Raw genomic sequence first — 12,978 nt, 5'->3', positions numbered from 1 at the left:
TCTAAACGTTCGATTCTCACGAACTCTCTTCTTCCGCTTTCTTCTTCATCTCAATCGAGTTCTCAAACTCAATAACCAGAATGTAAAATACAATTGTTTCATACTTCAGGACTTTAGGAATGTTGATTGTAAGAATCAAACTCTTTACGGCTCCTCAAACTTGATTAATATTTGATTCATTTGTGGTTGATGCTTTCTAACCTGAAAAAGAAAGATGGTTAAAAAAAAGAAAAAAAAAGTTAAAGCTGTCTTTTATGGAGATCTAATAGCCCAGTAATCAATGAAATGTAGAATGTAAAGTTCAATGAGTGATTGAAGAATGCTTACTTTAACGCAACATTTGAATCATTCAACTTTTTCTCGACTAAGTATACAACTTCTGAAACACCCGACTGCAACTTAACAAAGGATTTACTCCATCAAAGCACCATGTAGATTTAATTTTATGGCAACAAACGTAATAGTAATAATGGCAAACCTGAATGATTATCTTGGCACACTCATTGCAAGGGAACATGGTCACGTAAAGCCTCTGCTTGTAGTAGAGATGAAAAGAAAAAAGTCACATTTTGTGGAAAGAAAATGGGAAATAGAGTGGTTATGATCAGACTAAGCGCTCGAAGCAAAAGGGGAAGCGATTATGATGAACGCTGACCTGTCCGGCGGCTGAAGCATGATTTGTGTTCAGTATAGCATTCACTTCGGCGTGACAAACATAACTGCAAAACATAACCAAAGAGATTAAATTCATAAACCAACATTTTATGATCCATTAGAAGGCTATAAAGCTAGAACAGAGTTTGGAAAAAAAAAAAAATAATAACTTACGGGTACTTAGTCTCCAGTGGATTACCAGTTTTGGATTTCTGAAAAATAATAAATAAATAAAACAATTTTTATTCTAAAGATCGTAGATACGAAATTGAAATAGCATAATAATCTCAAAATATCAACCTTGGCCCAGGGAAGCTTGTCATCTGAGCAGCCTCTCCGAAAACCATTATACCCAATACCTGAGTGAACGAATGTAAAAACTAGATATAATTTGTTTTACTAAAGAAGAAAAAGTAAAAAAAAAAAAATGCTCTCTTCTATCTCCTCTCTCCTCTCTCCTCTCACTGCCATTTCGTCTTTCTCTATCTGCCATTTCCTCTCTCCTCTCAATCTCTTTGTCGACAAGTTTAAACTTGAAAACAAAGAATTTAAATGTTCTATAGGGAAGGATGGCAATTTAGTTAGAATTCAGGAGGATTGGAAAGGGAAGCTTTTCAGCATCTTTGTCCAGAGAAAAGCAGCAGCATGGATTCGAGACAGGACGGTGGAGATTTTAGAAGCTTTTCAGCCGGCTTTTTTTCGCAGACGCTTTTCCATCAACAACGTTTTTCTCTTCATCAATGTGTTAGAGAATCAGAGGGGAAGGTGCATCAGAATCTTGAAGGTAGCCAATGGAGATAGAAAGATCATTCTTATTCCTGAAGGTAGGAATCTGAAGGGTTGGCAACTTTTTGCTCGCTTTCTCTCCAAGATCCTCGAAGACGTGAAGATTGTCCAACGCTTTCCGAAAATCGAAGTAGAGGAGATGGCTCACGGGAGATCAACCCCGGTCTCGGTGGTGAACGAACGGAGTTTTAAAGAGGTCACTGCAGGTAAAGGCTCTTCAGTTCTCTCTTCGTCTTCGGTGCCGAAAGGAAAAGAAGTCTTTGGTCAACGAAACGTAACGTCTAGGGATGCATGCAGTTCCAATTTTGAAGGGAAGAGTGAGGATATCCACGTCCGAGATTGGTGTGTAGCTGTGCTTGTTTGTAGATTTGAAGGTGTGGACCTATGGAAAGATCCAAGAGATTCAAAAAAGGTTGGATAAAAATCTTTCATGGTCCCCGGTAGCAGGAAACAAAGCTGTGATCTGGAGCGTTGACGAAGAAGAGAAAGCCGCCCGCCCTCCTTTCAACTCCAATGATCGTCAAAAAGAAGAGAGAAGTTGCCACCCTTAGTCCATGGTCATACGAAGAGCTGAGAAGGGATCATAAGGTTTTTTTCAAAAAAAGTTGGATTGGTATAGAGGGTCTTCCTCTTGACTGCTGGAACCAAGACAGCCTGTATGAGATAGGAGCCAGGTTAGGTGGATTAATTGAGATTGCGAGAAAAACTCTCGACTTTTCTTGTCTCCGGTATGCCAAAATCAAGTGCAGAGGAAGTGCCTCTGGTCTCGTTGAACCGGAAATGTTCGTAGGAAATACCTTGCGCCTGGGTATTTTTAATTTGGGTGCTTTTTCTGGTCTTTTCCAAGTTTCTACGGAGGAGGTATCGTCGACATCAGCCACTGTGTGTTCACCTCGTGTCGTTCCAGCGACTGAGAAGGGAAAGCGCTCAAGTTCCTCGGGAATTGTCGTTATTCCTTCACATGCCTGCCCCGAGGAGGATGTGGTGGCCGAGGTAGAAGATACCCTTTGTGCCTCTGGTAGCAGAGCAGCTTTGAAGTCGCACGTTGTCAGAGATGTTGGAAAAGGAAAGGAGATTATTTCTCATACTTATTGCGCGCGTTTACCTATCATGCATAGAAACAGTCTTTATCCTCTGGATAACACGCCACGTGTCCCTAACGCTGTCTTTTATGTCCCCTCTTGTTCAGTAGTTGGAGATAACGCTGGTTCAGCAGGTGTTATGGGGATCTTGGAAAAAGCGGTTGTCTCTCATCTGGAAAAAGGGCTTCCTGTACAGGTTAATTTTGTTTTCCCTGCTGGGTCTGATTTGGGCCCGCTCTAGAGTAATTCTTCCTGGACTTTTGAGAATTTTGGGCCGTCAAAATCTGCTGTGAACGCAAAAAACATTTCCACAGCTAAGGCCAAGCCCAGTCGGTGGCATCTAAAACAAAGGCAGCTCTTTGGTGTGGCGTCCATAGCTAGATGGAATGATTTCCTTAGAGAGAAGAATATTGTCTCGCGCACAAGAAATTTTTTCACTGACTATGACAGCGACTCGGAACTGATGAGGGACCGGAAGCACGGAAAATTCTTCACTCGAAGACGTCGAGAGGACCAGGAGGTCTCTTCTCCATTCTTCCAAGAGTTGGGCTTGGCGAGCGACTCAGAAGGTGTTGAGTTCGTAGTGGAAGAAGATAGGGGTTTGGTTGATGAAGATGGGGTGTCGTACCTGGAGGATGGTTCTTCTGAAGACTATTTCGTGTCTTCTCACGAGGAAGGTGAGATCGACCCCGATGCTTGTCTTGATGGTCTTGCCCTTACTTTTAGAGTTGAGACGTCTTTAGATCTTGTGACCTTTAACGGTCCGGATGTCGCTCCGATCCCTTTCACGTCACCATCGCCGATAGTTGTTCAGTTTCCTTCATCTCCGGCAGTTACGCCTCCTCGTGCACTTTTGGTCCAGGTGGGAGAGGGATCCGACAAATCCTTCAGAGTTAAGGGCCTTCGTCGGGAGCTTCGGAACCTTGAAATTGAGATGTACTTTGGTAAAAAGGAGGCAGGGTTTTTACCAAGGAATCAATGATGATTCTTTCTTGGAACATAAAGGGGTCGGGTGATCCCGAGAAGAGGAGAGGTATTAAGGCGTTGGTCTGTAGCATTAGTCCGGAAATAGTAGTTTTTAGGAGGTGAGGATGACTTTTGTGGATAGAAGATTCATGGGTAGCGTGCGGAGCTCAAGATTCAAAGAATGGATATATTTACCCGCGAACGGTTCATCTGGTGGTATTCTTTTGGTGTAGGATTCGAGGAAAATCAGTGTCCGGAATAATTTTGTGGGTACTTTTTCGGTTTCGGTTGAGGTGGTGTCGGCTGATTCTTCTTGGTGGTTTTCGGGTGGTTACGGTCCTTGTCACCCGGGCGAGCGTGGGGACTTTTGGGACGAGCTTGCTGGCCTGGGCGAGCTGTGTAGTCCGGATTGGTGTTTTGGCGGTGACTTCAACGTTGTCCGCTACGCTCATGAACGTTCATCCCCGGTTCGAGCTAGGAGATCGATGAGGCACTTCAACGAGTTTATTTCGCATTTCGGTCTTTTTGATCCGCCCCTCTCCAACGGCAGGTTCACATGGTCTGCTTTTAGAGGGGTTTCCATTTGCTCCCGGTTGGATCGTTTCTTGTTCTCCGAAGGTTGGAAGCATCGTTTTCCCTTTTGTACTCAGGAAATTCAGTTTAGAGGGGGTTTCTGACCACTTCCCGATTACGATCAGTATGTGTCCGGTGAAGTGGGGTCCGAGCCCCTTTAGACTCGATAATTTGTGGCTTGACAACAAGGTCTTCTGGGATCTAGTGAAACTTTGGTGGGGACAAGAAGAGCAGGTAGGCTGGGAGAGTTTTTGTTTTATGCAAAAACTCAAAGTTTTGAAGGAAAAAATCAAAGCATGGGTCGGTGAGGAAAGAGATAAAGCGGTTGGTTTGAAAGCGAGTATTCAGCGTGATATACAGCACCTGGACAGAGCAAAGGAAGGTTCGAATTGGTCCCTTGAGCTTCGGAATGAAAGGGTGGAGCTGAAAGCAAAGCTAGCGGGGATTCTAGCCGAGGAGGAACGAGCTCTCAGACTTAAAGGTAAAGTTTCTTAGGCCAAAAATGGGGACGGCAACTCCAAGTTGTTTCATTCCATTATGTCAGCTAGAAAAGCTAAAAACGCTATCTGTAGTTTAGAAAAGGAGAATGGATCTGTTATTGCCGAGGAGAATCTCATTATTGAATAGGTTAACGGCGCTTTTATTCGCGGCTTTTTTCGGCTAGCCTTGTTTGTACGATCGATTGGGAAGGGGTGGAATGGCAGGCTATCTCTCTTTCTTGTGCTTCGGAGCTGTCTAGACCTTTTGAGGAGGAGAAAATCAAAGCACGGGTTTTCGGTTGCGCCAGGGACCCGACGGATTTGATTCTCATATCGAGTTTCAGGGAGCTTTTGTGAAGGGGCTGCAAATCACGGATTTGATTCTCATCGCAAATGAAACGGTGGAAGAAATTAGACGAGCAAGCAAAAAATGAGTGGTTCTCAAGTTGGATTTCGAGAAGGCCTACGATAAATTGAATTGGGACTTCCTCGACTTCGTTTTAGAGAAGAAAGGATTCGACTCGCGTTGGAGGAAGTGGGTCAGGGGCTGCACTTCGTCCGTTTCTTCCTCCGTTATGATTAATGGCAAGCCGCGCGAAAGGTTTGGAGGGTCGAGAGGGATTCGACAAGGAGATCCCTTATCTCTTTTCTTGTTCACTATCGTCGCGGATGCTCTCTTGCGTCGCATTTCTCGCGGAGTGCGTAGAGGTGTCTTCAAGCCTTTAGTCTTCGGGTCACCTGGCATTGCAATTTCTCATCTCCAATTTGCTGATGATACACTGATTTTCGGCGAGAACGATTTGACAAATTGGGAGAACTTACTCGGTATTGTCAAGGACTTCTGTGATGCCTCCGGTCTTACGATCAACATTCAGAAGAGCAATATTGTGGGTATTAATTGCACGGCGGTTGAGACAACAACCCTTGCTGGGGCGTTAGGGTGCAAAGAAGATAAGTGGCCGATAAGTTATCTTGGGATGCCTTTGGGAGATAGACCAAGAAGAAAGGCTTTCTGGGACCTCGTGGTGGCTAAAGTGGTGAAGAGACTTGATGGTTGGAAGCAAGGTTTCCTCTCCGAGGGAGGAAAGATGACTCTTATTAGTTATGTTCTTTCCGCGTTGCCCACCTATTTCATGTCTATCTTTAAAATGCCGGAGGGGGTCGCTGCCGACATTGAAAGGATCATGAAACATTTTTTGTGGGAAGGGTACGACAATGGGCGGTCTCGCGCAGCGGTGGGTTAGGACACTTGCTGCCTTCCGAAAAACAAAAGGGGGCTTGGCTTTGGTAATCTCACGATCAAGAACAACGCACTCCTTGCGAAGTGGCTGTGGCGCTTCCCGATCGAAGAAGACGCGCTGTGGCACAAGGTTATCTCTGTTGTGTTTGGTGTCTCTTCTAATGGTTGGGATCCGGGGGGGTCCCAAGGATCGCACTTTTCGTAGTCCTTGGCGCTCGGTTTCGACAGTTCGGGAGTTGTTTTTTAGTCGATGTTCTTGGAAGGTCTTTGACGGGTTTATTGAGCGTTTCTGGGAGGATGTTTGGTGCGGTGATACGTGTTTGAAAGATCGGTTTCCTAGTTTGGCGAGATTATGCCCATCTCAGAACATCCTAATTAACGGATTCGCCTTTTCTTCTCCCTCTTCTCCCGGCCAAGTGGATTGGAGTTTTGGTTTCCCCAGGTCTTTGACGAATAGAGAAGCTTGTGAAGCAGCTGAGCTGACATGGTTATTGGAAGGTTTTAAGCTTTGGGAAGGCCTCGAAGACCGGCGTAAGTGGTTGGGCGACGAAGACGTGTTCTCTATTTAATCAATGGCCGAGGATCTTTCTCCCGTGGCTTCTCGGCCTCCTGTTCCGTTCTACGACGCCGTGTGGAAAGCTGCTGCCCCTATACAGTGTTTTGCATGGCTGGTGGCTATTAAGAGGGTTAACACAGCGGATCGAGTTCAAAAATTGAATCCTCATTTGTCTATGTCGCCGAGTTTCTGCTCTCTTTGTAGAAGTTCAAACGAATACGCCGATCATCTCTTTCTCCGGTGTGTCGTGGCCACTGATCTATGGCGATGGCTTTTCTCGAAGTTGGGGCTCGATTTCAACACTATCTCCATTGAGCCATTACTGAATACTTATGAGTCCCCCGGATTTAGCTTAAATAGGGCAGCAGCCGCTAAGACTGGGGTGTTGGCTGGTCTGTGGGGTATTTGGAATACTAGGAACAATGTTATTTTTAAAGACGAGAGGTGGAATCTACAAAGTTTGATCGATAGTCTGAATCACTGTATAGCCCTTTGGCTTTTTTCTTCTTGTTCTAAGTTTAAGTCTCTTTCTTTGGCTGATTTGGCTAGGGATTGGTCCAGTGCTTTGTAACGGTCTGTTTTCGGGTTTTATGTTTTCTTTCGCTTTAGTTTTCTGAACTCTTTTGTTTTGTACTTCGGCTATGCCGTGATGAATGAATAAAGTCCCGATGTTTGTTTTTAAAAAAAAAATTGTTTTAGAAAATACACACCCGAGATCACAAGCCCCATTAGATATCGTAGATAAGGAAGGTTCAAATTCCCAACAGGTTTTATCTTGGTTTTACTAAAGTTTGTGAATTTTAAATAAAACACAAGCAAGAACAAATTTTGAAATCGGTTTCTGTAAAATAAACACACCTAAAATTACACCATTTTCACTCACCAAACAAGCACCAACCTACACAAATAAACATAATAAAAGTTAGAAAACAATCAATTTCAGTTCTGTTCAACTCAAATCTGACACAAATCTAAAGAATTTCACGGTTCTATATTTAAAGATAAAACATGACCTGCCTATTAGGATCTTTCGATCTTTCGGCCGATAAAAACGCTATTGCCATGAAGTAATCATCCCATGTCAAATAACTGCAATCAATACCAAATATTTCATCATAAGAAATTATACAAAATCCGACAATGACGCTTAATCTCAGTCCCGAAAACCCTAGCCAGCAATTTCTACTAACAAGAAGCGTGATATTTATCCTTTCACTCACTGTTTGCGTTTCGAGGGATCGAAGGGGCTCTGAGACGAGCGGTTCTCCGGAAAGACGCCGTTGGATGACGAAGCGGCGCGTCGGCGAGATTGCGTGGACTGGTGATTGAGGAAGAAGAAGTGGAGTGCGACGGCGGAGGCAAAGGCGTCGAGAATGGAAGCTGTGGAGACCAGAGCCAACTCGCGAGAGTTCATGGAGTCCAAATCGGAGATGACGACTCGGTTGATGAGAAGGAGAGAGAAATAACGCGGGAGATTTGTTTGGTTGCCAGGATGAAAAGCGCGCGTAGGGGTTTGGATCTGATGAGCTTTTCTCAGCCCAAGTACTAACCCGGCCTCTTTGGGCCGATAGCAACAATTTGAGGAAAAGTGGGGAACTTTCACAGACACCATGTTTGAAGGCGGTTATTCTTTGAATAACTCAAATGTTTTATATTTTATAATACTTCGTTTTATTTTATTTTCAGATGATTTTAACGATATTATTAATGAAACCTTTTTAAAAGAAATGTAAAAATAAAAAAAAAATAAAAAATAAAAACATAAGAATAAAATTTTAAACAAGAAAAAAAATTATAAAAAAATGAGATATTCTCATAATAGGAATGAGAATCAAGGTGTTCTCGTAGAACGTTTTTATCATGAAGCGGTTCAGATAAACAAAGGTAGAAAAACACACAATTTGTAAACAAACAAGAAAATGAAAAATAAAGAAGAGTAAGAGGAAGACGAATAAGAAAAGATAGGTGGGAAGAGGAAAAATAGGAACAATAACTAGAGTTGTGAGTATGTGTTTGACTGAGAGCAACATGATAAAAAAAATAAGAACAAATAGACAAAATTGAGTAACCTCGTCTCTCACGTACTCCTCTCCAAATTCCTCTATACATAGAGACACAAAAACAATCGAAGGAGCGAAGGGAGAAAAGACATATGAGAGCGAAAGAGAGAATGGGAGAGAAGTCAAACAAAATTGCGGGTGATGCGAGTGGCTTGAAAGACAATATTAGATACACTCGATTTTCGCAAAAGACTCAAATCGAGAGAGAAAGAAGAATCAAAATAAATAGAAAGAGAGGTGAGAGCAAATGAGAGATATATAAAAGTCGACGAGTAGCAGCATATGAATGCGAAGCGACTCGCCAAGACAAGTTGCAAACGACATGTCGTAGACCTAACTTCATAGTAACCTCTATGACAAGAAGCTATACAGACAAAATATCATTGCTTATGCTTGGCATATCCTCGGTGGTTCATGCAAAAGTTTTCTTATTTTTTTCAAGAAAGTTATTATTTCCCTTCTTAATCTTCCCTTTAGTTCGGCTCCGATCCCTACACAATGTTCTGGATTTTAGCCATCGAGCTGAATTTGGGTAATCAACTCAAGGCATGGGGAATCTTGTTCTTCCAAACATTCTTCCTTAGTTTTTGCGCCCTGAGTAGATGCAGCTTCGCCGATGGCCATTAATTGCTATTGCCACGATACCGTTTGACACATCTTGTTTTATTACCAAAGCGTCATCATGAGGCATGACCAACCCTATTGCTTCACTACCCGTAAAGGTGATCATAAATTCATGTTGATCTTCTAATTCGAGAGGTGCGCCTTGATGGAATTTATGGATTCCATACAAAACTTCGAACCTCTCATTATGAAGTCGATCCTTGATTTTGTTTGAGTGTCGGCTTGCGCGCTTTCCTCATCGTCCCCCCTCATCTTTCCGGGGGAAGGGTTTCCTCGAGGCCGTGAATAAAAGTTCTTTTTCTTGGGAGGGGGTCCCAAGTTGATTCTCTTCAATTCGCCTTTGGTGAACTTTTCGGCTAGCATTTTTCTCATCGTTTCACAATTGAGAGTAGCGTGCCCATTGCTTTTTTGGAATTCAAAATAAGCGTCAAGATCTCAGGTCAATTTTTTCTCAGAGCCTCTGGCACGATCTACACCATTCACATTAAATGTGAAACTGGGTGGAGCATCGGCCTTTTTGGATGAGTTGTTGCCTTTCTTATTTTGTCCTTCTCCTTGAGACTAAGAACCTCCCGAGTTGGAGTTTCCCTGGGGAACTTTCTTGACATTATGCTTCTTTGCCAAGATACTCATCTCTTCTTCGGCTTTAGTGAAGTTGGATGCGCGATGGATCAAGTCTTCGATAGTAGATGGCATGTTGACTATCATTTTCTCACGGAATCGAGAGTAATGCTAGAGGCTATTTTTCAAAGCTGTCAATGCCTAGTCGTTGTTGACGTTTTGGATTTTTGCCATGATGTTTTTGAAACGCGTCATGATGCTCTTGAGAGTCTCCGAGTCGGTTTGTTATGTGTTCCACAACTCAGTTATGGTTGTCTCGTCTTCAACTAGCATGAAGTAGTGCTTAAGGAAGGCGGTAGACAATTTTTGAAAATTTCTGATCGATCCCTCTTCAAGTCTCGAGAACCAGTCTAGCGCAGCTCCGGTCATGTTTTTTGCGCAAAAGCTGGCAGTAATCGGCTTCTAGTTCATTCTCATTGAGATGAGCTCGGTCCAATGCAATTCTAAAGGTGCAATATTGGGTTGGTTGTTTCAAAATATTTCATGAGTCTGACCTTTCCGCATCGTCGATCTTGACCCTGCTTATGTTATGAGCGAAGGGGGTCCGTCTCGTCTCGGCAGCTAGACGGTCAATTTCGGGAGCCAAACTGGTCACCGAGTGCATTATGGAGTGGACATCTCGAAACTCATCCTCTACCATCCTGCGGAAGGTTTCCAGTTCGGTCAGCTCGAACCTCGTGGTGTCAAGCTTGTTTCCTTCAGCGGGTGTTGTGGTGATAGTGGTATTTCCACTGTAGACAGGCTGATTCCGAATAGGAATGCCGGACGAGGTCGCAGCCATCGCCGAGGACATTGAAATTGGTCCCTGACAAGCTGACGCGCTCGGCATCCCCTTCGAGCTCAATTCTCCAAAGGATCTAATCCATTGTAGAGATGATCCTGTGCCGGGTCGATATGTTGATCCTCTAGGAGGTGGAAAAGGTAGCTCGCTCGATCTCGGAAATGTTACCGGGGTCGGGTGTCTGCTTGAGAATGAGTCCCAGGCTGGAAAACAGGGTCAGATGATCCTGCACCCGAAGAGGTGACCAGGATTTCTGAGAAATCCAAGCGGGTTCTAGACAGGAGGATCCGTCCCTCTCTACCTTCTCCGAGTGGGCGAGATGATGAGCTCGCAACAGCATCGGCGGCCTTATCAGCATCGTACATGGTCCTGAGAGCGGACTGTTCGGTGGTCAAAGCTTCCAACTGAGCCCGAGCGGACTACTGGAACTCGTGGTTCTCAACTCATCTAGCAACCAGAGTTTCTAGAAGTCCTTTCATCTCGGAGATGGCCCCCAGACTCAGCTCGATCTATTCGTTCTCGTTAGCCATACTTTGACACTGATCTTAACTCAATTCTCCGAGGTTATAATTTTTTATAGAACTTCCCACATACGGCGCCAAATTGTAGACGTCGGATTCGGTCCTTCAACAATCACGAAACTATATATTATATTTAATGTATCATATTTGTTTATACTATGTGGATCTCAAGAATTCGTCGTATAAGAATTGAATAAAGCTGAAATATAACGAGAATGACAAGTAATAAATATAGAAAGAACGAATCGAGTGTTTGTATTATAAACTTTTGAATAAGTGCAACTGGAGTCGAGCTCGAAGCACTAAAAGGTGACGAGCTCAACAAATCTTTGAGTACAAATTCCAAAGTAAATAGTTGATAAAAATAAGTAAAAGTAACGTGTGGTGATAAGACTAATCTCCATTTATTTATAGCTGAGATCGTCGTTGATATGCCGTTAATCTGAAAGACACGTAGTCGGCCTAGAGGACTTCGAAGTACCACGTGTGTGCGGACCTAAACTGGAATGAACGAGAAGATCGGCTGAGGACCGCTTCTTCCAAGTAGACTGCGTAGAGGATTGGACTCAATTTTGGCGGAGAGCTGAGAAGGCGCGGACGAAATGGGCCTGGGTCTGCGACGAGGTGAGCTTCTTTTGACGAGCTGGGCTTCAAGTTGGTCTGATTCTTGACGCCACACTCAATCACTTTGGGCTTGGGCTCAACTGAATATTTTTATAGGTGAGGTCGATTCCTAAACCCAAGTAAACGGCCTCAGTTTTACAAAGTAGTCAATGTTTAATATATATTACAAAATAGCTATTAACAAAATAAACGAGATGGATTTACAAAGTAGTCAATGTTTAATATGACAAACGAACTAGTCATATTGAAACGTTGTAATTTCAATATAGAAAAGTTTTAGTTATATTGAAATTACAAATAATGGTTAATCTAAAGTCAACAAATAATGAACTCTGTGGACATCAATGTCAACAGAGTTTATTATTTGTTGACTTTATATATCAACAATGGATGTCAACCGTTGACATCTAAAGTCAACAAATAATGAACTCTGTTAACATCAACGTCAACAATGGATGGAAATTGTTGACATCTAAAGTCAAAAAATAATAACTCTGCCTATACTTTTTTGTACGCAGTGATGGCGGCTATTTATTTATTATTCAAGCACAGTGCAACTTAGGTTGAATCTGGTCGGTATCATGAGAATGGATCTTTCGGAATTATGGTGCCGTATGAAGTTAACTTTCCTAGTTTGATGCAAATTGTTTACGCGAATTTGGGCAAATCATCATCCACTCATACCGTTGGTGTTGCATGCGCGATGGCTGGTGCCATGAAACATGTTGATATAACCAACGACGATACGTTGGAAGGTTATTTATATATGAGGAAGATGAGGGAAGATGACACGGAGAAATTACAATTGATATTGGAAGTAAATGAAAATCCATCGAGGCTCGATTCTCCAGGGGTTGGATCCACTCGCAACAGCCGTGATAGTGGTTGCGTTGGAAATCCGCGTAAAAGAGTTTCCGACATGTCATCTATACCCGAGGAGGGCTGTGGTTTGGTCCCAACTCCTGAATCGGTAATTCGTGGTACGTTCGGATTGGATTACATTAGGTTGTCAGACTATGAGACACAGTGACAACGACAATACTCTCCACCACGTAACTCCCATCCACCAATAAATTCCCATCCTCCACCACAATCCCCTCCTCCACCACGCAACCCCTCCACCAATAAATTCTCGTCCCCCACCACGATCCCCTCCTCCACTACGCAACTCATATAGATGTCAACAATTTCCATAAACTGTTGACAACAAAGTCAACAATTGACACCAATTGTTGACATTGATATCAACAGTTGATGGCAATTGTTGATATCTTTTATTATTTCTAGACGTTCAATCCGGTTACTTGTTTACCATTTTAACCATCTCAATATAGGTCTACAACAATAACTCACCAATAATCACCCTAAACCGAAAATCAATCAACAATATTCTCTTCAATCAATGACCCAG

At 43.1% G+C, this 12,978-nt stretch overlaps 1 protein-coding gene across 1 annotated transcript; it reads right to left on the bottom strand.

Moving 5' to 3' along the window:
- LOC149383264 (uncharacterized) lies at positions 1–7,819 on the bottom strand. The gene is made up of 9 exons (XM_089629384.1): positions 7,557–7,819; positions 7,350–7,425; positions 7,195–7,234; positions 955–1,013; positions 829–866; positions 656–719; positions 479–532; positions 328–392; positions 1–201 (listed from the first exon to the last, which is right to left on the bottom strand). Exons 1-9 carry the CDS (start codon positions 7,748–7,750, stop codon positions 177–179), a joined length of 615 nt encoding a protein of 204 aa, XP_089485510.1. The 5' UTR covers positions 7,751–7,819; the 3' UTR covers positions 1–176.
- Positions 7,820–12,978: the final 5,159 nt, after the last annotated feature.

The sequence above is a fragment of the Urtica dioica genome, chromosome 10, assembly GCF_054948205.1.
Source record: "Urtica dioica subsp. dioica isolate 48M chromosome 10, U.dioica_male_clone48M_v1_H2, whole genome shotgun sequence".
Classification (NCBI taxonomy): Eukaryota; Viridiplantae; Streptophyta; class Magnoliopsida; order Rosales; family Urticaceae; genus Urtica; species Urtica dioica.
The sequence above is the reverse complement of the archived record's forward strand: the minus strand, read 5'-3'. Positions and strand labels throughout refer to the sequence as shown.

What these genes read in the sequence shown, in the direction of transcription:
- LOC149383264 (XM_089629384.1), bottom strand. Translation starts at nt 7,750, where the DNA reads ATGAACTCTCGCGAGTTGGCTCTGGTCTCCACAGCTTCCATTCTCGAC. An exon ending in ATGCTTCAGCCGCCGGACAG is followed by an intron (nt 533 to 655) that starts GTCAGCGTTCAT and finishes TACTACAAGCAG; the next exon opens with AGGCTTTACGTGACCATGTT. An exon ending in GTGCCAAGATAATCATTCAG is followed by an intron (nt 393 to 478) that starts GTTTGCCATTAT and finishes GTTAAGTTGCAG; the next exon opens with TCGGGTGTTTCAGAAGTTGT.